We start from the raw sequence: 24631 nt of genomic DNA, 5'->3' as shown, positions 1-24631 counted from the left end.
GCTTGTGTTAAACCTATTCCTATCTCCCTGGATATAATGATGAATAGAATATAAGATATAAGGCGAAAAACTCCAAGGCATAGAGGGGTCGTGTTTAAAGCGTATGAAAGTTGGTGGTGGGGTAGCCTTGTAGTTAAAGCGTTCACTCCTCACAACGAAGGCACAGGTTCGAATCCCGACCAAGGTACAATGAGTGAAGCCCCTTTTTGGCTTCTCACGCCGTGATATTGCTGAAAAGTGTTAAAAGCAGCGTAAAACTATACTCACTCACTTACTCAAGGCGCATGACATCATGACCCCTTCAGTGGAGTAGTGAAATTTTAAACTGACATTCTCATCTCCCTTGAAGGTATACAACGGTACCTACCTGTCGGACACTGCCGAGTCGTTCTGTGATATACCCTGGCATTATTGAATACACATAATGTGATAGACTCCCACTATATAGTTCATATAAGAACGAAGACTAACTATGAAACTTATTAAACCCAATCCAAATTTCATGATGTAAAGTCTATTGTATAAAGAAGTGAGTGAGTGAGTGAAATTTGGTTCAACGCAGCTGTCCACAGTCAGTCATATCACGGCCTATCAGCTTACAATGTGTGAGGAAAGACCGAAGTGACTCGATCACAGGTTTACTTCCAAGTATAAGGGAGGCAACTCTACACTGCCAATTGCTGTGTTGTGGACAACTGTTCTTCCTGATCAGCATTGACATGAGTATTGACATGAGTATTGACACAAAAGTAATTAATTGTTTCTACTTTTATTTTTCTAAATACTGATTGATACAAAAGTAACACATTGTTTATCATGCATTCTGCTTAACATCCCAATATCACTGACCTTTATTTTGATGTTATACGGAGGCACTGTGTTAGGACCTTGAAGTAACGGGCTCCATCATTGAGCGAGGGGTCGAGGTTGAAAAGAATGAAAGCAAGAAATATTCTGATTAAACGTGTCTATTTATAAAAACACATACATGTATAAGGAATGGAAATATCTGAGATTCGAACATGAGTTCTAGCATCAAATTCATAATGAATATCTATCATGGGAACGCCATCAAATACAAGTGTTGGTGCACATGGGAGTTCGATGAAAATAAGAGTCATCGAACCTGACCACCAGATGAACCTAGCCGCCTCTTACCACAGGCACGGGTAGCTGGAGGTCAATAGTCTTACCCTGAAGGAGTGCGTGAGTGAGTATGGTTGTACGCCGCTTTTAGCAATATTCCAGCAATATCATGGCGGGGGACACCAGAAATGGACTTCACACATTGTACCCATGTCGGGAATCGAACCCGGGTCTTCGGCGTGGCGAGCGAATGCTTTAAGCACTAGGCTACCTGACCGCCCCTACTCTGAAAGAACACCAACATTATCATACATTTCACAAAACAGGAACACTGAGTAAATGATAAACTGTCGATGTGAAATGCATGTCGGTAGGTTATACCCTTTGTGTGGTAATGCAGCACCAACTCGTGAACACTCGGGGGCGCGGGTGGCCCAGTCGTCTATATTCTTCTTGTTTATATTCCATGACCGACGTTATTGGTTTACCTTATTTGTATTTTAGACGAGAATTTGATCCTATTGAAAAATGTCTTTGTCCTAGAAATTAATACAAGCTGTCTACATACAGAAATTGAATTGTGTAAGGGAGATAACTCAGTCATGTAGCTCTTACATTCACTAATTAAAGGGGAACTGGGATGGCCTTCGGGTGAAGCTTAACCTCGATACCCATAGTAATGAACATAGAGGCGCAAACTTCACGCAATTGGGATACCATGACATGCATCAACCAAGTCAGCGAGCCTGACAACCCGATCCTGTTAGTCGATTCTTACCGCAAGCATCGTCGCCTTTTAAGCATGGGTTGCTGAAGACCTATTCTACCCCGGATCTTCACGGGTCGAAATAGAATCACGATATAACGCGATGATTCATTAACAAAGACAGCTGCTTGTGTGCTTATACTTATAAAGTGAAAACGAGACATTTCGCCTATGATGATTATTACTAACAGTAATCTCCATTTTCCAAATAATAAACTGAGTTTTGATCACTGAGGTGATTGCAAGCGACTATATTTAGCAGCGCGTGCCCAACACGAATTGAAAGAAAAGTACGCACATGTAATATTTTAAGCGCTTTTGACCAAGATCACTGCTAAATATAACCGCTCGCGGTCACCTGACTGTCGATTACAACCTGGATTGTAACATTTTCAAATATGTTTCTCTAAAAGAGTATACTTGTTGATGGCGCCACTGTGTATAAATAGTTTAGGGTCATAGAACAGATCGGCGACGAGCATGCATCAGGTGCCTGAACTTATGTGTAAATAGTTTACAGTTACTATGCAGGAATGTTCGGCTTATTTTTGAATATTTCTTATCAGAGTCATGGCCCTCAGACCGTCGACAACGTTAGTGATGGACACACAACAGGGGGGAATGCAGGTCGGCGAAAACAACAACATCTATTATAGCAACTGCCACATCACCAACATCACCAACATCAACTACATCACCAACAATTGCAAACAGTGTCATCCAACAGAGGAACATGGTGTGACACAAGGTAATGTCCCCATACAAAACTAAGGACACGCTGTGACATTACAAAATGCTGGTCAAGTTGGCCGACTCACTCAGTCAATACACAAGACGACGTGAATGGGATTTTAAATACAAATAGACCAGTGAAGATTCCCGGTTAGAATAGGTCTTCAGCAACCCATGCTTGCCGTAAAAGGTCGGGATCGGGTGGTCAAGCTCGCTGACTTGGTTGATGCATGTCATCGATTCCAATTGCGTGGATCGATGTTCATGATATCAATCACTGGATTGTCTGGTCCAGACTCGATTATTTACAGACCGCCGTCATATAGCTGGAATATTGCTGAGTGCGGCATTAAACAGCAAACCAACCAACCAACATATTGATATGAGAGAGGAAGTGGGGCTGTTCTCCAACAGAATGAATTCAGTTTAGTTTCACAATTGTTCATGCCTTCAGTGAAATTAAATAAACTTTGATTACTTTTAAAAGTGAGACTGTATCAATTACCTGTTGTAAGTTGCTGTGTCAACTTTTAAAGTGAATAAACAAGAAGAGTGAACTTCTTAAAAAAAAACCTTCTTTACTTGGGTTCATGTGTATCTGGCCTCAGACCACAATTAATTTCCTTCTTTGCTATCTACAGTGACATGACAGCCCACCATAATTATTATCAGTCGTAGGCTGTTCTCCTGTTGCATGCTGACCAACCTGCCACTTGTCACTTAACATGCAAAGTTTCGGCCAGCATTCACCATCTCGCTTTCGCAGTAACCACTGTCAACAATGCTCACCGGAAGTTTCGAGCCGAAACACACACAACGGCCTTCAACTTGGGGTCAAATCATGGGAAGCTGGAATCAATACCTTCACAGATTGGGGCTTACAAAAAGTTGACAGCAAACTACATTGTCTTATCTTTCATTTAAGCTATCACAAGTCACTCCAAAAAAATTGCCACAGGCTGAACAGCCCATTTAAACAGGGTACTATATTCTCCTATTTTCCTTCCGGTTCATGGTAAAACTTAGGGGGGATAACTGTGGTCTGAGGCCTATCAGGACAGGAAAAAGTATGCAATTCAAATAAAACTTCATCAATACTAAGCCCATACACTGTTGAAGGCTCACAGAAAATTTGGAATCCCTAACTCATACACAGCTTGACTTATAGTCATTTGAAATCATGCTGCATCCATAGCACTTGAGAGTACATTTTTGGCATGAATTCATTTCAAATGCAATTCTAATTTGTCCATAACTCCATAACCAAAAGGAAATGGACAAAACAAGCAAGTGTTCCTGTCTCGTCATTACATATACTATCAACAGACATCAATTTCAGTCCGGTATATCAATTCCTTTTTTTGGGGCCTATTTTAAGGTACATGCATGCATTTTTTAACAAAAAAATTGAATTAAAGTTCATATTTTTCAACAAAAATGAAAATTGAAACTGTTAAATTTTTATTCACATGAAAGCCCTGTCTTTACTCATTAAAATGATTGGTGGGACAGGTAGCTGTGTACAGCCAATCAAGTGCAGCGAGTCACCAGGTGTGACCACTCTCAGCTGACACTAGGCCAATACACGACAAGGTGTCAAACTGCGTGTACAGCTCAACTGCAATTTGGACTGCTGGCACAAGACATATGTATGTCTCGAGAGTTTCTAATACATTTACACGCTTGTCATTGCCATTGACATTACACAGTGATGGGGTATATAGGTACATCTTGTGCTCAGAGCACATTAGTTCTGTCCGAGACAATCACGATGAAAGGTGATCGCAAGAGAATCAAGTCACAGTTCAGCAAGGGCCACACTCCCTGGAACAAAGGTCTCACCCTTGAGTCTGAAGAGACAGAAAGTGACTCTCCACCCCAGATACCCAGGACTGTCACTAGGATGAGTGCTGAAGACTTCTCACTGGTTACCAAGTCTAGGCTGGATGGCACTGGGCTGTCGACACCTGACTGTGAGGGCATCTCTACCTCTGTGAGGCTGTTGCGGCCTACTGCGGCCAGCATGCAAGACCTGAAACAAGAGTCAAGCAAAGATGACTTGGAGGGTATGCGACTAGTTGACAATGAAAAGGTGGCCGAAGCATGGAACACAGCTCTGCGACTGCATCGTTCGACATCCACTGACTGCGACGACCCTCAGCTGCAGATAGCCAAGGAGAGAAAATGGGGAGCATGCTGGAAAGTGACACTGAAATGTGTTGTATGTGACTTCACAGCACCTGAAATGAAGCTGTATAAAGAAATCAAGACAGGCAAACCTGGACCAAACCCAGCAGCCCCTAACGTAGGACTTGCCTTGGGTCTTCAAGACACCCCTATTGGAAACACAAGAGCCAGGTTACTGATAGCAAACATGGACATTCCGCCCCCATGCAGGAGCAGTATGCAGAGGACCTCTAACAAGGTGGCTATTGCTGTTACTGAACTGAATACACAGGATATGGCTGAAAAAGTTGAATTGGTAAAGGAAGTTAATCGGAAGAGGGGTACTGAGCCATGCGAGATGAATATTGCCATGGATGGCCGATACAACTCAACGACAATAGCAAGCAGGAAGAAGCCAGGGCAGAATGCATCACAAGCAATCGGCATAGCCTGCGAAACTGTTACCGATAAGAAGTTCATCATCGGCGCGTCATTCCAGAATAAGCTGTGCTGGACTGGTGCTTGGCTGAAAGGAAAAGGAATGGATGTGAAGTGTCCAGGGGGGCACCCAGACTGTACAGCAAACATGTCGGCCTTCGCTCCGTTCTCCGAGTTCAATATGGGAGAGGACATTGGAAATCAGCTTGCGCTACAGGGTGTGCTCATTAAGTATGCTACTACCGATGGGGATTCTAAGTCTGCAGAAGGAATAGACCAAGCTCTGAAAGTGTTAGACCCTATGTGGAAGGTGCAGAGGCTAGCTGATCCCACCCACTTGGCTCAAGGACAGTTTCGGCAATGCTACAGAGCTGATTTCAACCCAGATATGTTCCCCGGCACTACTCGAACACAGAAATTGGAGGCTAAGAAGGTGCTAAGTCAAGATGTAAAGGCACGGTGCAGCCTGATACTGAAAGAACTCATGAAGGATCATGCAGGCGACATGAAAGCACTTCGTAGTATCTTACCTAGAGTGCTCGAAGCAACCCTTAAGTGCTACAGCGGCGACTGCTCCAGGTGTGCCCGGTACTCTGTTGTGTGTCGAGGCGGTGTAACAAACAGCTGGTGGCAGTGGTCCATGTTCCTCGGCTGCAACAAAATCACTCATTTCAATATGGATGACAATGATAAACACTTGCTGAATGAAATTCTCAAGATGAAGCTGAGTGTTGAAGTTGTCGAACAAATGAAACTGTACACAGACACACAGAAATGTGAAGCCGTGAACCGATCAATGAGTATTTCTTTGCCAAAGAACGTGAACTTTTCAAGAAATATGATCGGGAGGGCTTCATCGACTATTCATAGGCTCAACAATGGCCCCGGGACATCAGCAATCGACAAGTGCCAAAACTCTGGTGTTGAACTATCAAGTCGAGCAGTGCGGTCACTTGAACAAATGGACAAGGAAGCTGCCTATCACAAGGAATACCAGAAAAGCCCCAGTGTTGTGAAAAGAAAGCTTGTACAGCATGGGAGCAAAATTAGTGAACATTTAAAGTCAAAACTGAGTGACAAACAGAGGGGGGACTACAAAAAGGGTCAACTTGACCCTGTGCCATGTTTTAGCAAACAAGCTGACCATTCATATTCAAAGAAATGAACATGTGCAGTAATACTGTAGCTAATGACTAGCTTATGACTGACTTTGTGTAAAAAATTGAGTTGAAATAGGTAACAGTTGCTGTACAGCTATGTTTTTTGTATATGCAATGCTAACAATCAGCTGTCACTGTGCTGAACATCAGTTAATGAATAAAATCTTAATAATTTACTTTGCTTGTTGTTGTCTCTTTTCACAGCTTCAAAGCCAAAAGGCAATCTGCATATGGCGCATGGCCTTTGCATGCATCCCTGTTGACACAGGCTATTCTGTCTGCATTAATGCTATGAGGCTCAGCAGAAAGATGTTCGACATAGGTGCATTTGGAATTATGGCACAAACGGCTGATGTCCAAATCACCTATGTCGAAATCTTCCCTATGCACGATGTAGCTGAGTCTATGGGCATTTACGGTGCGCCACTTGTTGGATATGGGGCAATAGTATCTCAAAACCCCATATCCACTGGGCTTACATGCCCTTGACCAGATGTGACATGGGCCGTTTTGACACGTGCCATGTTGGTCACTTTTGGCTGAATGCCGAGCAAATATTTCTCTGTATTTCTTAAAAAAGGCTTCGATGTTGGCCATATTAATATTGTCCAAGTGCAAACGAGGCACGACAGGTGTAGTGATACATGATTCTACCATATTGGAACTCATGTGACTTATTATGATGCTAGCATTCACTCATTTCAACAACATGCATAAAATCGCACGTTCGAAAAAGTACACAAAATCGTTAAAAAAAATATAAAAATATTTCAACCTGAAAACACATGTACACAGATTTCAACACTTACTATGAATATATGTGCCAAGTTTCAAGTCAATTTCTTGCATAATGATAGAGATATAGTGAATCAAACATATGCACTAGCCTCACCATATCAGGCCTCAGACCACAATTAATTTCCTTCTTTGCTATCTACAGTGACATGACAGCCCACCATAATTATTATCAGTCGTAGGCTGTTCTCCTGTTGCATGCTGACCAACCTGCCACTTGTCACTTAACATGCAAAGTTTCGGCCAGCATTCACCATCTCGCTTTCGCAGTAACCACTGTCAACAATGCTCACCGGAAGTTTCGAGCCGAAACACACACAACGGCCTTCAACTTGGGGTCAAATCATGGGAAGCTGGAATCAATACCTTCACAGATTGGGGCTTACAAAAAATTGACAGCAAACTACAATGTCTTATCTTTCATTTAAGCTATCACAAGTCACTCCAAAAAAATTGCCACAGGCTGAACAGCCCATTTAAACAGGGTACTATATTCTCCTATTTTCCTTCCGGTTCATGGTAAAACTTAGGGGGGATAACTGTGGTCTGAGGCCATCTATACAAGAGCGCGGCTTCCGGTGGTTGGCAATGTGCTGTGCAAGGGAGGCAACCCCAACTGTAGCTGTATGGCGCTTACCGCTAGTAAAGATATAAATCTACATCCTTTCTTCTTTAAGAGAAATACGAACCAAAAGTTTTGTTGGTTTTTTTTTCAAATGAAACATCACAGCAGTCTATGTGACACTGCCAAAATGAATACAAGATTGTTGATGAAAAGTCCAATGGAGGTATGACTTCCTCCTGAAAATAATAAAGTTAGTGTCTCTGAAATTTGTTTTCAACACTTTGTTGACTGAATTAAATAATACTGTTGAAGTCCACTGGTCATAATGAAATGTCTTTAAATCTTGCATAAAAGCATTTATCATTTAATACAGTTCAGTGTCAATCAAGGTATTTTTCTGGCACCACCATAGGTCTTGTGTCTTCACTTCTCTTTGTTGTGATTTCTTGTCTCATGTTAGTCTTTGTAACTTGTGTTTCAGTGTCTTTAGTGTTGAGTGTATATTCCTCAGGTGGGGACATCAGCTTCACTGGTGTTTTCTCATGTGTGAATGAGAGTTGTCTTCTGTTCCTTCTTAGGTCTTTACCTTCCGATGATATGATGTAGGATCTGGGTGACTGATCCAGTTGTCTTACTAGTCCTAAAGTACACACGGAAATGAAAAAAAACCCTGTTTTTCTCAATTTAAAAATCGACACAAAGTGTTACGTAGCTGTAAATACGAAATAACAAAACAACTCGAAAAGTACTAGTCTGGATTTGCTAGTTTGATCTCAGTGAACAATACAAAATGTTCTTTACAGGAGGTAATTTGTCGGCACTTTCAACATTCAAAAATAAAACTAAGTCCAAATTGACATAGCAGAAACAGACTATAGGCATTACGCACCTGTTCTCACCTGTCGTCAAGGTGTCATATGTCACCTTGATATACTTACACCTGGTTATGCCCTGTTTCACAATATTCTGTTTTATTCACATTTTTACACACTTTTACGTGTAAAAAGGCATAAAAACATTTGATACGCTGTATTTATGCCACGGCCCAATTAGTACTAATTTAGTTGTTTGAATATTTACACATTTTGTATATTAACTGCAATAATTTAAGATCTGAGGTCGAAAAAACAGTTTTTTTTCATTTCCGTGTGTACTTTAGTCTACCAAATCCATTATTTGTTAGAATTCTCGAATTTGTCACCAGGTTCAAGTCTAGGCAGCAGTTTTGCTGTCTTGTCGAAATACTGTTTTTGTTCCCCTCTCAGTTCTACAAGGCGTTTGTAGATACTTGATGGTTTTCGAATAACTGGTGAAAGTAGCTTGGACGACATGGGAGTTTCAGTTTTGGTTCTGCGTGACATGAGTCGTTGGGCAGGCGATCCCAGGACTTGATCTCGGGGTGTATTTCTCTGGTTGAGTATGGCAAGGTATGGGTCACTGCCATCTCTACTTGATTTTTCCAAAATTCTTTTGGCAGACTGTACTGCCTTTTCAGCAAGTCCATTGCTCTGTGGATAACCTGGACTGCTCGTTTTGTGTGTGAATCCCCATGTTTTAGCAAATAATGCAAACTCCCGTGATGAGAATTGGGGCCCATTGTCAGTTAGACGAGTGTCTGGCACACCAAACCTAGCAAAGTACCCTTTTAGCTTTCTTATTACAGCTGCAGAGGTAGTTGTGTTCAGAGTGTTCATTTCTATCCAACCGGAGTATGAATCAACGAGCACAAGGTATTCAGTTGAGTTCCAAGTGAATAGATCTGATGCAAGTATTTGCCAGGGCCTGGTAGGAATCTCATGACATTTGAGAGGCTCCTTCTGCTGTTGAGATTTGCAGCTGTTTCACACTGCACATTCAGCTAGCCACTGTTCAATGTCAGAGTTCATGTTACGCCAATACAGGAAATCTCTTGCTCTTCCTTTACACAGCTCGGCATTGAGGTGTCCTTGATGAATATGTTTCATGTAGTCATGCCGCAGTGATGTAGGGACAATGACTTTGTCGCCTTTAAACAGAATGTTGTCACTTTCTGTGATTTCATCTCTGAACGAGAAATATGCCATGCCTCTGGGTGTACATCTCGTTTGTACTGTGGCCAGCCATGTTTGACATATTGGCGAATTAACACAAGTTCCGGATCACGACCAGTTTCAGCCTTAAGTTGCTCACTTCTGTCATCTGTCATCTGTCATGGGTAAAACTGTCATTACCTCAAATTCCTCATAGTCAGGTATATTTGAATCATCTTTCAAAAAGGCTCTCGACAGTGTGTCCGCAACATGAAGTTCTTCACCCTTCTTATAGACTAACTTCAGGTAGTACGCAGAAGCAGAAGCATTCTTTGCAATTGCGCTGGTGCAGCAAAGAGAGCTTTCTTGTATATGCTGATCAAAGGCTGGTGATCAGTCTCTACTGTGACTTCTTTTCCAAGAATATAATCATGGAACTTCTCACAGGCAAACACAATTGCCAGGAGTTCTTTTTCGATCTGGGCGTAGTTTACTTTTGTTTTCGTCATAGCTTGTGAGGCATAAGCAATGGGACGACCCCTTTGGAGTACAGCCGCATCCAGTTCATTCTTCGAGGCATCACATGTTAGAGTGATGGGTTTGTTAACATCATAGTACTGTAGTGTGTTGGGCTCACAAATGTCTCTCTTGATACAATCAAGGGCCTGTTGGTGAGTTTGATTCCAGTGCCACTGAATGTCGCTCTGTAGCAGTTCTCTCAAGGGTGCTGCTTTCTCACTGAGATGAGGAATAAACTTGGCAAGGTACGTGACCATACCTAGAAATCGTCTGAGTGATGGAACGTCATCTGGAGTCGGCATTTCAAAGATTCCCGTGACCTTCGCAGGGTCTGGTTTGACACCTTGGTCAGTTAACAAATGTCCAACATAACTGACCTCTTTCACTTTGAAGTGAAATTTGTCCTTGTTGAGTTTCAGCCGTATTTCCTCAGCTCTGTCCAGCACTTTCACTGCATTCTTGTCATGCTGGTGTTCGTTTCCCCCCCCCCCCATATTATGATATCGTCCATGATACTCTCATATGGCAGACCACTGAAAAGCATGTCCATGTTCCTCTGGAATACCTCACTTGCTGAGGTGATACCAAACGGCATGCGCAAGTAACGGTATCTACCGAATGGCATTTTAAAGGTGGTAAGCAGTGAAGTCTCATGTGTAAAAGGTATCTGCCAGAACCCTTTTGAAGCGTCCATTTTGGTGAATATCTTTGCTGCTGGCATTCTGGACATTATTTCCTCAATTGTTTTCATTGGGTAATGTTGCCTCTTCAATGCACGGTTGAGATCTTTGGGGTCATTTCATATCCGCACACTGTCCGAACCCTTTTTCTTTGCCACTACCATCGCTGACACCCAATCAGTTGGTTCGTTTATTGGAGTTATCACACGTTCTTCAATCATTTTGTTCAATTCCGCTCTTATCTTTTCTCTCATGGGTGCAGGAACTCTATGTGGAGGTCTGACTATCGGAGATACATCATGATCAAGTTGCGCATCATATGACACAGGCAAGTTTCCAAGTTTACCATCAAACAACTTGGAGTATTTGTCAATAACGTCCTGTTTGGTCATTCTTTTTTCAGTTTTCACATCATGGATGTCAAGTTTCACCATGCCCAAGGCAATGCTGTCTTGTATGCCAAGGATGGGTTTCACTGGGCTGTCAATAATGTGGAATACTAGCTTGTGTAGTTTGCTCTTGAAGCCAATATTCATTTTGCATGTACCCAAAGTCATCATGGTGTCACCACTGTAAGCTACAAGTTTGACTGCTCCTGGTCTGGAAATCAGTTCTTTGTCTCTCACTTGTTTGAACAAAGAGAGAGGCATCACATTGCATTTAGCACCAGTGTCAACTTTAAAGCGTGCTGCTTTGTCATTGATTGTGATTGTTGTATGTGCTTCTAAAGGAATGTTGTCTATACCATCTATCTCTATAGTGTCAATAAACAAGCATTCACTATCCTCTTGTTCATACCAGTCGTCTTGAGTTTCACAATTGCTTACTGGCTGCTTCGTGATCCTTGATACTTTGGTGGCCTAGTTCTTGCACGAAATCTACCCCTGCCTCTTGGACTTGATTTCCATTTCAAATTTCCACTGGCACTGTGACTGTATGTCTCCTGGCCCGAGGGACTGGACTGACAAACTGACTGGAAGTGGTTGAAATTGTGGCATCTGTGACACCTTTTCCCAAAGTATTTCCTTGAATCGGGTGTGATTTAAAACTTGGTTTGACTTACAAAGTCAACTTCTGTTAGTTTCTGTGTTATTTCTTGTAGCCCTTTTTCTGATAGTTCATTGACATTACATAAGGTCACAGCTTTAGTTAATGTCAGGTCTGTCTCCTTCAATAACAAGGCTCTGATTGGTCCGCGCTCCAACCATAACAAACGCACATGGGGATATTTACCAATCAGAGCGCTCGAGGCCATTGAGCGCGGAGATTTTTGTATACTTCCGTGACCCACAGCCGAGACTGAGCCAATATGTCGATAAAATCGCCCGATATAGGTAATAAATTGCCAAAAATAAAGTTTTGTGGCATGCAGGTCGTATTTGGAGGGAGGTGTGGAGGTATTGTGAACATGACATGCACACATTTCCATTTAATTTAAACGATACAGCCGATTTCAACTTCGGCCAAGATGGCGAGTGACGTACCTTGTCTATTTATATATATGGGTCCAGTGTTTCAGTTATATCACTATCCAGCTTCAGGGGCCTGTGAAGAGGGCGGCTTCCGGTGGTTGGCCATGTGCTGTGCAAGGGAGGCAACCCCAGCTGTAGCTGTATGGCGCTTACCGCTAGTAAAGATATAAATCTACACCTGTCATACACAGATTTGCACACTTACCTTTATTTTGTATTCTACTTGAGTAATGCGTATTGCCTATCGTTTAGCAGCATGGGTTTGTTGGTTTAAAGAAGTAGCATTATATGTACGTGTATCGGTTTTGCAGATGCATCACGTGACCTGAGATCAACTTCCAATGTGCACACGACTACCAGTGTGAGACTTGCAGACAGGGAGGGGAGAGAAGTGGAGCTGGGGGATTGGGTGGTTTTTGACAAGATATCACTTGTGTCTATCTATGTAGGTGAGATGGAATATCGTATAAAACTGCCTCTATATCTCTAGTGGCGCTTTATTGATATACATGTAATGACTCACTACTGACTAGTGACAATTAAGGTGTAATGAAATTGGGTTTTAATGTCGCATTGAAGATTTTTTCACATCTATTGAGACATGCATGAACGCTGTGTGTACTAGTCCGGACTAATAAATGACGGTTTTACAGATTCAGCCAACTGAAATATCACGCTGCAGTCTAACATGTATAACCCACTCAGACACAGTACATGTATACTGACTCCAGTCTGACTAGTCTTCCCCCCACCCCACCCCCCTTAATGCCGGGCACCAGCCAGGATGCACTATTTTGATGTGACGAGGCCACGGGACAGTCACCGACCTTCCACTCTCGGTGCAGATGATCTACCCACTAAACCATGGAGGTGGTCCACTCAGACAATGTAAAATTTGATACCGAATATTGTGTATTACCTACCTTAATGGTGATTTTTAAAAATAAAATCCCAAATAATCTGTGATCGATCTTTAGTGAAATAGCGTGATATGACCCACTAGCATCTGCCTGTAGAACTTTGTTACTGTTTGGATACATGACCCAGTGTTAACTGATATAGTTGAAGCATCTTTTCCCCAGTGTGGTCGCTGTGGTATGTAATACTGTGGGGGTGTTGAGGTAATATAATGCGGATACAAACGTATTTCTGACATCAATTGCCACATTCGGTATGTACTACCTTGCTACTAATAATCACCTAAATATAAATATATGAATATCAGAGATATCTCACTGCTTCATCCTGGACTAAATGAGCGTGTATTGTTCAGACTGTCAACAGCTTGAGACGGACAAACTTTGAATTGCAAATCGTTCGGAATACGGGAAAACCCTTTTCTCTATGTCCACAACACATACGAACAAGTTGGGTAAAGGGGTAGTTAAAGTAATTAAAGATATTGAAGTCTTATGTTAGTTTCCCCATTTAAGTACAGTGTGTGAAGATCAAACGTAATGACTGATCATTAAGTCCTTTTATTGCTTAAATACTGCTACAGTGATGTAAAACCTCACTCACTATCATCAGTACATGCTTCTCAGTGTCAGAGGCTTGAATATAGTGATAGTAGTAATTTTAAGATAACCCTGTTTGATTCTCCGAGATCTAACCAGATGATTGCCTTTCTCAGTTACCTGATTCTACGAGACTATGTTACTATTACCAAGTATGCCAATCTAAATGTATACGAGATATTTAGTTTCTAGTATTTCACTCACACAATAGTTGGTTGACCCTCCATGACTGTATGCAGTGTGTAGACATGTGACCTACCTCTAGGTGTGTATTGCAGGAGACGGGATGAGCATCATGGGGGATGAGGAGACTGGGAAGATCGTCCTAGAACCAATAAATGTGGAGGAACCTTTCACTTCATATCCATGTTTGTAAGTGCGACGATCACATGATGTATGCTGTTCACTTCAGTTGTGTAATCTACCTGATTATATGTTCTGATTTAAGCAAGATCAACAAGTCTTAGACATCAAAATTCTTCTTCAATATTGCATTCAGTGGCGCTGTATATGGTGTTTATGATTACTCTGTATGCTAGATAGATCGGGTCTGTTGAACTATATGACAAACTGCATATGACAACAAGGTGAAACTGGTGTTATTCTTAATTACTTTTAATGTCAACCTTGTGAATAGTGTAAATCTGTCTTCTTGACAGCTATGGGTGTACTTTCATGTAACGTTCGCATAGCTATCTTATATGTCCCTTTGAATGGAGAACAGTCCCCAATTATTAATCATATTAATCCCACTTTGAAACAAGATATCACACAATGAAAAATGTTTTACCAAAAAACCATATTTATTTCTTGTAGTATCATTATCAAAAATATGCACACGAATTTCACGTGATCTCTGACTAATATCAAGGTGTGTATGATTGAATACATAATCAATATAATGAGTACATTATTTTGCCATGGGGGGGGGGGGGGGGGCACGGGTGGCCCAGTCGTCTAAGGCGCCGCGATTCGCTGTGCAGAGTTGCGTCCCTTGGGCACGCCGGAAACCTATGTTTGTGGGTTCGAATACGGGTTCGCCCAAATTATGTTTCTAGGTTTGTCAGCACCATACCCGTGCTCGTGGGTTTCACCGAAGTGGTAAACGTCTGAGACCTGGATCACTTCGGGCTTTCCTCCCACATTAAGCTAACACGCCGCGATATAACTGGAATAATGTTAAAAGCGGTGTTAAACCCAACTCACTCACTCACTATTTTGCCATGGCAAGTAATGTAAGATGGTGTAATGATAAGTCCGAATGAATGTTCCATCGCTGCTTTGAACAGCATGATCGTTGCATGTCAGTTTCATGTGGACGGTCAGCCTAAGGTGACGGAGCTGATTGTAAAGCATTGGCAATCCTTGTTCCCAGGTAATAGGTTGATGTTCAAGGGTCATCCAGAACTATCTTTATATCCGTAACAATATGAAATACGCCTAATCATATAATTATCATCATATCTTACGTGATTGTGTAAGAATATTACATTGTGTTTTGTCAGTACATCTGTAGGAAAGATATTTATTCTGTTATGTTAGTATCTATTAACCGCCTGTAGTCTAAAGGCATCATTGTTGGAGTCATTGATAGAAGCAGGGTAATATTAAGATATTTATTAACTGTTATTAAAGTATTTTGTTTGTTTGAAGGCATCAATGTTGGATTGCTTAACAAAGGCAGGATATATTTGGGCATTTATTCTAACATCAAGCATGTTCGATATTACATCAGTTTGTCATGATGTTGAATGTTGTCCATCACAAAATACAATAAAAAATGCAATACAATTTATCAGTTTGCGTACAACGTTGTAAATAATCAACGCATGCCCCAATATCAACATTGTGTGTACTATGACGGCTTTAATATACACATTCATGCAAAGGTTAATCAATGGTCAGGTTAACACCGAACAGTGATTCTGAGAAATGCCGTGTAACAGACCCAGGGGTCCCTGCGCTAGATGTTGAAAGTCTACTGGCAGTGTCTTTATATGATACTGTCGCCTGTACCCTCTTACTTCAGGCCGCACTTGTTAACTGCAAGTTGTAAAGGTCTACTGCCTGTATCAGTTTCATTTATTTCCCCAGACATTTACTAACAAGTATCTTTAATAGATATTATTATCATATGCATAATATCAGAGTAATGTATTAACTAACGGGAGATTGTATATATTTTGTAAATAAATATGTTTCAGCAAATTAAGGAATACACACGTTTTCCCATGGTAGTGCATCAAAATAACAATCGATCTTTCTTCTGGCTGTGGTCCGTTTGAGTTTAAAGAACAATATTGGTTGAAGCGGCAGTAAAATGTTAAGTGAACGTCAAACAAGTCGTACATTTACTGTTACCCACATAAGCACTCCATTTTCAGTGTTGTATATATTGGTCTCAATTCACAGGTAGAATGTATATAAAAATACCCTGACAGTAAGTAATTAGTGACATGTTGAGCTACAGCTGTAACCTATGCCGCACATGTTCACAGATAACCAGTAGATGGGCATGGTTTGGTTATGTTATGGAAACAACTCTTACATGGAGGGCAGAAGACAGGGAGGGGAAACAACCTTACAACATCTGTGTATATGTACTCACTCCGTACTTTATTTCAGTCCGGAGCAGAAGTACAGCGGGATACAGTTGGTACAGAGAGCCAAGGGGAAGGTCGGCCAGGTGTTTGATGGTCCTTACTTCGACTTTGTGTGGTGGTGCTGCCTGGACATGACACATGCAGAGGTAGGAGGGCCAGGAGTCACTCTGATCACACTCATGGCTGACTTTATACTGACTTATATTAGAGAGTGGGCCTAACGTGGATGGTGTTGATAGATATGTTGTAACTATACCAACACTACACAACCTGTGTCCCAATGTTCATACTCATACATTGTCAGTGGTTTCATTTGTACCACCCCTCAACCTGTGTCCCTCTGTTAATACACATATCTACATTGGTTTCATGTGTACCACCCCTCTACCTGTGTCCCTCTGTTAATATACATATCTACATTGGTTTCATGTGTACCACCCCTCTACCTGTGTCCCTCTGTTAATACACATATCTACATTGGTTTCATGTGTACCACCCCTCTACCTGTGTCCCTCTGTTAATACACATATCTATATTGGTTTCATGTGTACCACCCATCTACCTGTGTCCCTCTGTTAATATACATATCTACATTGGTTTCATGTGTACCACCCCTCAACCTGTGTCCCTCTGTTAATATACATATCTACATTGGTTTCATGTGTACCACCCATCTACCTGTGTCCCTCTGTTAATACACATATCTATATTGGTTTCATGTGTACCACCCCTCCACCTGTGTCCCTCTGTTAATATACATATCTACATTGGTTTCATGTGTACCACCCCTCTACCTGTGTCCCTCTGTTAATATACATATCTATATTGGTTTCATGTGTACCACCCCTCTACCTGTGTCCCTCTGTTAATATACATATCTACATTGGTTTCATGTGTACCACCCCTCAACCTGTGTCCCTCTGTTAATACACATATCTATATTGGTTTCATGTGTACCACCCCTCTACCTGTGTCCCTCTGTTCATACACATATCTATATTGGTTTCATGTGTACCACCCCTCTACCTGTGTCCCTCTGTTCATACACATATCTACATTGGTTTCATGTGTACCACCCCTCTACCTGTGTCCCTCTGTTAATACACATATCTATATTGGTTTCATGTGTACCACCCCTCTACCTGTGTCCCTCTGTTAATATACATATCTACATTGGTTTCATTTGTACCACCCCTCTACCTGTGTCCCTCTGTTCATACACATGTCTATATTGGTTTCATGTGTACCACCCCTCTACCTGTGTCCCTCTGTTCATACACATATCTATATTGGTTTCATGTGTACCACCCCTCTACCTGTGTCCCTCTGTTCATACACATATCTATATTGGTTTCATGTGTACCACCCCTCTACCTGTGTCCCTCTGTTCATACACATATTTATATTGGTTTCATTTGTACCACCCCTCTACCTGTGTCCCTCTGTTTATACACATATCTATATTGGTTTCATTTGTACCACCCCTCTACTTGTGTACCTGTGTCCCTATGTTTATAGGGGCGGTGGGGTAGCTTAGTGGTTAAAGCGTGGCTCGTCACGTCGAAGTCTCGAAGACACAGGTTCGATTCCCCATATGGGTATAATGTGTGAAGCCCATTTTCCGGTGTCCCCCGCCGTAATATTGCTGGAATATTGCTAAAAGCGGCGTAAATCCATACTCTCTCCCTCACTCACTATGTTTATACACACATATAATTTTTGGGTTCACTTGAATCACTACTCTTGTGGATTAAAACCCAATAATATAAATGATGATTGCTTTATTACTATTTAAATCCAAAGGCCACCTTTACAACGTGATATTTTTGATATTGTAGTTCTGTTGTCTGTCACCGATGAAAAATTAGATTCTACGATTCAGTTTATTTCTTTACATGCAGCCTCTCAAATAAAGCAATGTGTCCCTTAATTTCCCTTAATGTAGTAGAATATAATGACAGTTTACATTTCAGTTCAGTTTCAAGAAAAATGTAACCATATTTGAACGATGATGCTTCGTGTATCGTCGAGGCAGCATACGTTCTTTGTTTTGCTACCTTCTCGATAAATTATATATTTTAGCTGCGATGTTGTCAATACCTGCATTATATATATGTGGCATGGGTTTGCTGTTTCAGTGGAAAATAAGGCAGACATGCTAGATTAAGCCTAGCCTGATTCAGGAATACTACAGCTACACTACAACGCAGCGGTCCTTTACTTCAATGCGCCAAGTTTCTGCGTTGCTTCGCCAAACGGTGATCACTGAATGCTGACCACAGATGAGTTCCGTATCTGATCACTTAGCAACTCTGACGCTGACCACTGACAGGCAACACTTGACCTACTGATGACTACCTCCTGTGATATGGTTCATAAGAAATGAAGCAGTTAATCTGACACACAATGGACATGTATATTGGATGGTTCTACGATAATTGTGTATATTAATATATCTAACCGGGTTTTCCGAATTCTATGAATATATTGTACTTAACTTGTACAGAAGTCATTCATGTCGAGAAGACGTTGTGACTGCGTCAGAACGCTCACCTATAGATTTAGAAAGATAAAGTTTGATGACTTTTCTTTTCATCATTGTCAATTCATTATGTCCAATTATTCAATATCAATGTATTTTCGGTTTTTTTATCATGTACATATATTTGTGTCCAAACTTGTTTCATGCAGATCGCTTCCGTGGTCTTGTGAATAGAGAGCGTCTGCCTGGAGAGTTGAAGGTCAGTGATTCGATCCCAGGTCGCGTGATACCAAAAAACGTTAAAAGATTATACTTGTTATTACCCTGCCTTGTGCTAGGCATAAGGGGATAAGAACTGGTCAGCTCGCAGTCAGTATGCTCTGTTTTATTGGCATAATTAGGTGGCATAGTATCTCAGTGGGCTAGCACTATATATAAAACCGGCATCAGTCTTGACTTGTACAAGCATACACTTGGCATGTCGCTGTATAAGTGCAATGACTTTCAAGGCGACGATTAGTCCAATTTCACCTCACCTAAACTCTTGCTTCATGCTCAAGACCAAACGTTACTGTTATACTGAGAGGCAGAAACATGCTCGGTAGCATCTACGTAAACATCCCTTTACTGAATCCTGGATGACTATTTCATTTTTTCATGACGGCAGCGAAAATACCGTTGTAACACCGAAATCGCTATGAGGAATATGAATAATTGGTGCAAAAGTTTAGAATCAATGTTTGTGTCGTTGTGCAAAACATTGAAAGGATGTATCATACACTCTACGACAAAGCAATCACTTTGTTATATAGTTTCAAGAAAATCGTGTCACTAGTTTGTCTTGTCCGGAGATCACATTGTTTACAGACCACAATGTCCTCAGGACGTGTGTCCTCAGGAACAAATATTTGTTGTTTTTTAATGCACATTATGTGAGTGGCGCATCCGCAACTGGTACAGCAGTAGGGGACGAAACATTTGAAATTTAGGAGAAATCGTGAGTCTTTTGTTGGACACAGAACATATTTATGTCCGGCTAATGTTTTCTCTTTTTGTAATACACGTGGACAGTATTTCTATGAAATGACAATGGGATTTTGTTTGTTTAAAGAGCAATAAACGTTGCGTCCACACTGTAAATCCGGGCGCACCGGTCTCCTACATTTATAGATCCATCAAACAAAACCAATATTGAAGGCAATTCTTATAAATAAGTCAACAATGATAACTGTTCAGACAGCTATTTTAATCACGTAGAATAACACAAAAACTGTAGCTGACAGTGATATGAAATCATGAGATATCGCCCAGCGCATAAAGTCGCTCCGGAAATGGTTCTGATGAAATTATTTTTTTAAATTTTTGATCGAGTATATTTCTATGGTTACTGTGTTGTTTATCCTGACCTCTGAGGTATTTGTTTCGTATTTTAATGTAAGATATCTGCTGTGATGAGGTAGACTGCTTATTCAAAAATTTGCCGCATCTGATTTTCATGACTGCTGTGTTGTAATTATTATTTCAGTTTGAAAACAAATAAACATTATATCTTTTCTTTGATTTATGTTTTTAACATGGGTGATTCATCTGTTCGTCACAGGAAAATTTTGTTCCCTTATTATTCTCAAACGATTTTATCAAGATGTGCCAACATGTTGACAGCAAAACTTATTTTCGTAAAATGTCTATTGTTTTGAAGGTAACCTATCCCAGCTAATCAAATATGTTGTTTGACTAAAGTTTGAAATCACTTACAATCACAAGTAGAGCAGCATTTGTTCACAGCGATTTAATACTAACATGCCAATATGTCATTGTAAAAATAGATCCAAAGTATGTATAAGCAATCTAATAAATGTCAAGAAAGTTCTATCTGCGTTCTTTACAAACAAAAGGATATGTGTGTCTGTGTGTGTGTGTGCGTGTGCGTGCGTGCGTGCATGCGTGCGTGTGCGTGCGTGTGCGGGTTCGGATGGGGGTACGGGTTTGGGGGCATCGGTGTGCTTTATTCCAAAACACGTATGTGGATTCAATAAACCTCAATTCACACACATACACACATACGAAACAGACACAAACCGCTGCACAGTAAAGTAAGGACACTAACACAGAAATGTGTAACTACTAGTATTTAGTTTTATATGGCTTGGATCAAAGCTGGAATTACGTCAAACTTATGGCACTATCAAATGCTTTTTGAACAACATCATGAAGCTTCAGTCCCCGTCTTCACTCTGACAATATCTAGCAAAGCTAAAGCAATCTCATTATCTAAAGAAAATGTTAGTATTAGTTTTGAAATCATTGCATTCTGTGTACTTGCATTAGCGTTGAACTCATGGCTCACTGCAAAGTATTATTGTTGAAATCATGACTTTTGTTGAGATTATAAGTGTCGAAATCATCGCATTTATCGTATTTGTGCAAGAGTATTAGTGTTGAAATAATAGCACTCAGCAATAGATTATTAGCGTTTTGTGCAAGAGTATTAGTGTTGAAATCATAGCATTTAGCAATAGACTATTAGTGTTGAAATGGTGGATTTTAAGGGTGAATTCGTATTGAAATTATCTCTTAACATATTCGTGTAGAAGTCACGGAATTGAGTACAGAAATAGTTTGACTGACATCAGGACGAAATCACGGCTAAAACAACAAATGGACTTCTGAAAGTGCACCTCGCCCCTTTTCTCGCCTGGATTCACCCGTCCTTTGTTTGATCGGAAAGGTTTTGTGCATAGATGGATGACAACGTCCACGATGAATTCGAAAATCTCGGCCAGGGTGAGGAGGGAGAGGCCCAGCCACAGTCCAGCCTGTCCGCCGATATCCGACACTCCTCCACTAGAACACAGACACACTTTGTCAGATGGGTGCATCTCTTCAAAATACGTTTGGAAAATTACATTTCGGATTAATTTTTGACACTCATTGGTCTCGCACGTTTCAGGATTTCTATACGCGTAATCATAATTTATGGTTTAACACAAGCAACATGTATCATATTTCTTATGTTCAGTAGTCATAAAGACACATGTGCGTATTCCTAGAGAAAATATATCCCACTACTCCATTCTCGCCAAAACAGCCGAGGAAAATGTTACAATGTTTGTTTGTTGTTTAACGCCTCACTCAGCAATATTCCAGATGCGTGATGGCGGTCTGTAAATAATCGTGTCTGGACCAGACAATCCAGTGATTGACGCTCATGATATCAGTCACTGTTTGGTCCAAACTCGATTATTTACAGACCGCCGTCATATGGATGGAATATTGCTGAGCGCGGCGTTTAAACGACAAACAAACAGTGTTTGACATCATGAGCATCAATCTACGCAACTGGGATACGATGACAAGTCAACGAGCCTGACCAAAAGATCTCGTTGGTCGCCTTTTAGGACAAGCACAATCGCCTCTCACATGAAGCATCGGTTGCTAGGGATCAATTCTAACTCGGATCATCACGGGTATGTTACTATGTGGTAGCAGTGTGTGACCTGGTGTATATTGTGTGACATCGTATCCTGAGGTCATGAACCGTTGATCACACTTTCACCTACACATTTGGTATGTTACTATGTGGTAGCAGTGTGGGACCTGGTGCATATTGTGTGACATCATATCCTGAGGTCATGAACCGTTGATCACACTTTCACCTACACATTTGGTATGTTACTATGTGGTAGCAGTGTGGGACCTGGTGTATATTGTGTGACATCGTATCCTGAGGTCATGAACCGTTGATCACACTATCACCTGCACCGACTGTCCAAGATGTATTTTTTACACTTGTGGTCGTGATGTAGCCTGCATATTAGGCTGAAAATTTTACTTACTCCAAATCTACATAATCTATCATATGACATGTTCTGTGCGGCCGATATCCTTTGTACATTTCAGCATATAAGCGTTGTATTACTTACTGGTGTAAGATTATATAGTCCTTACTCAAGAAAGAGCTATAATCTCTTGCTTAAAGAAGTTGTAAATGGCAAGATTAATTGGGTATCCAAGGTTAAAAATAATTTGGTTTCGGCTATGTTTGGGAAAACTGATCAATTTCTTATCCAAAACTATTTATATTTGAATTTGTATCACGATTAACATATATACATGAACAAGAATGGCATTCAGAGATAGCTAGTAGTCCGAAAATGTACACCTATTCTTTATTTAAATTAGTTTTTTGTTTAACCGTATCTTCTAAATATCAATATTGGTAAATGTCGTACTGCGCTTTCCTGCTATCGTTGTAGTTCGAACACACTCCATATTGAAGTGGGTAGATATTATATAATGTCCCAAGAGACCTCTGTAACATTGGTCTTATCGAAACCGAATACCATTTTCTGTTAATTTGTAAAACATTTAATAATCTTAGAAACAGATAAATTCCAGGAAAATATCATGTCCATCCTACATAACATAAATTTAACCTATTGTTGTCATCATGTCATATACATTCACTATATTTTTTTTTTGCCATAAATATTAGAAGCTTGTTAATGTCCATTGTGGACCTAACTATCTAAATCTACAATGGGCCGATGGCCTACAGTGCGAAATGAATAAAGAAATACATCAACATCAACATATGTTCTTACTCACTTACTCACTCACTAACTCACTCTACTCACGTCATATGCCGGCGTTGTCTGTATCTTCTGATAGTTTTTTAGTTGCTTGTAGAACACGTTTAATCTCATCATGTTTCTCCTACATAAACAGACGCATGTTATAATAGTGAGTATGTACATGTATTTATTTAAAGGAGACCATCGAGAGATGCGCAAAGGCTGGAAGACCCAAAGTAACACGTGGCCTATATACGTCACAATAAAGTTCTATTTCAGCACATGACAACAATGTAAGAACTACCAGTAACATACGTGTAGAAGAGCCAGTGACGCTAAGAATAGAACGATAATTTAAGTCTCGATGACTATCGTTACGGTCCACTGAAATGAGTGACTCAATTTTGTCATGAATAAAAATAACTCAGATGAAAACTCAACTTGCCTTTGCATGGGGCGGGATATGTACGCCTTGTCGCAAACACATAACATATTCACTATTTGAAAATGATTCATAAACACGTGCTCATGATATATTAGAATCTTACAATCGACACTGCTTTTGGCATTGATGTCCATTGAATAGGGAAAGGTTTTTGTCTCTGTTGTTTACAGCATACGAGAGTTGAATGACTCGTAGAGATCTAGAGTGTTGTTACATCCCTGCCTCAATTTGCTTTTACTGTATTCATTCGTTTCCAATCAGATGCTTCACGTGCTTCAACTTACTTTTCCTTATTCACATTTTTGAAACATTTTAATATATAAAATGTCGTCTATGTAGAATTTTGTCTTCTGGGTATTGAGTACTGTCTGTTGACGCCTGTGTAGAATCAAACATTAAATATTCAAAAGTTTTGTCCACTTGCCTACCAGCCTACCATTGTTTCTCTTGGGGTGTTACAAAAACCTTACCGTATATATACTCACAAGCAAAAGAAACGCAAGTGGTTTTAAGCAAATAGGTAACAAACACGGAACCATAAATTTTGGAAGCCCCGAGTAAAAACGCAACATCATGCACCCATTTCTCGCGAAATCGAAAATGCACGAACTGTCACGAACTG

The 24631-nt window shown here is 40.7% G+C and overlaps 2 protein-coding genes across 2 annotated transcripts in view; one reads left to right on the top strand and one right to left on the bottom strand.

Annotated features, from left to right (window-relative positions):
- The window catches only part of LOC139459476 (uncharacterized), a 59914-nt gene extending 43185 nt beyond the window's left edge, over nt 1-16729 (top strand). Inside the window, exons 2-5 of the mRNA XM_071240916.1 lie at nt 2419-2600; nt 12700-12837; nt 14184-14277; nt 16531-16729. Of these exons, the coding sequence (XP_071097017.1) occupies nt 2423-2600; nt 12700-12837; nt 14184-14277; nt 16531-16729 (609 nt within the window). The 5' untranslated portion in view covers nt 2419-2422. The remainder of the gene's footprint in view (nt 1-2418; nt 2601-12699; nt 12838-14183; nt 14278-16530) is intronic.
- Nucleotides 4043-6598, bottom strand: LOC139458932 (uncharacterized). Its single transcript, XM_071240369.1, has 3 exons — nt 6526-6598; nt 5719-5839; nt 4043-4616 (listed from the first exon to the last, which is right to left on the bottom strand). The coding sequence occupies exons 1-3, from the start codon at nt 6596-6598 to the stop codon at nt 4322-4324; spliced, it is 489 nt and encodes a 162-aa protein (XP_071096470.1). The 3' UTR covers nt 4043-4321.
- Nucleotides 16730-24631: the final 7902 nt, after the last annotated feature.

This window comes from Haliotis cracherodii, unplaced genomic scaffold (assembly GCF_022045235.1).
Source record: "Haliotis cracherodii isolate W230 unplaced genomic scaffold, xgHalCrac1.p SCAF_13, whole genome shotgun sequence".
NCBI lineage: Eukaryota > Metazoa > Mollusca > Gastropoda > Lepetellida > Haliotidae > Haliotis > Haliotis cracherodii.
The sequence above is the reverse complement of the archived record's forward strand: the minus strand, read 5'-3'. Positions and strand labels throughout refer to the sequence as shown.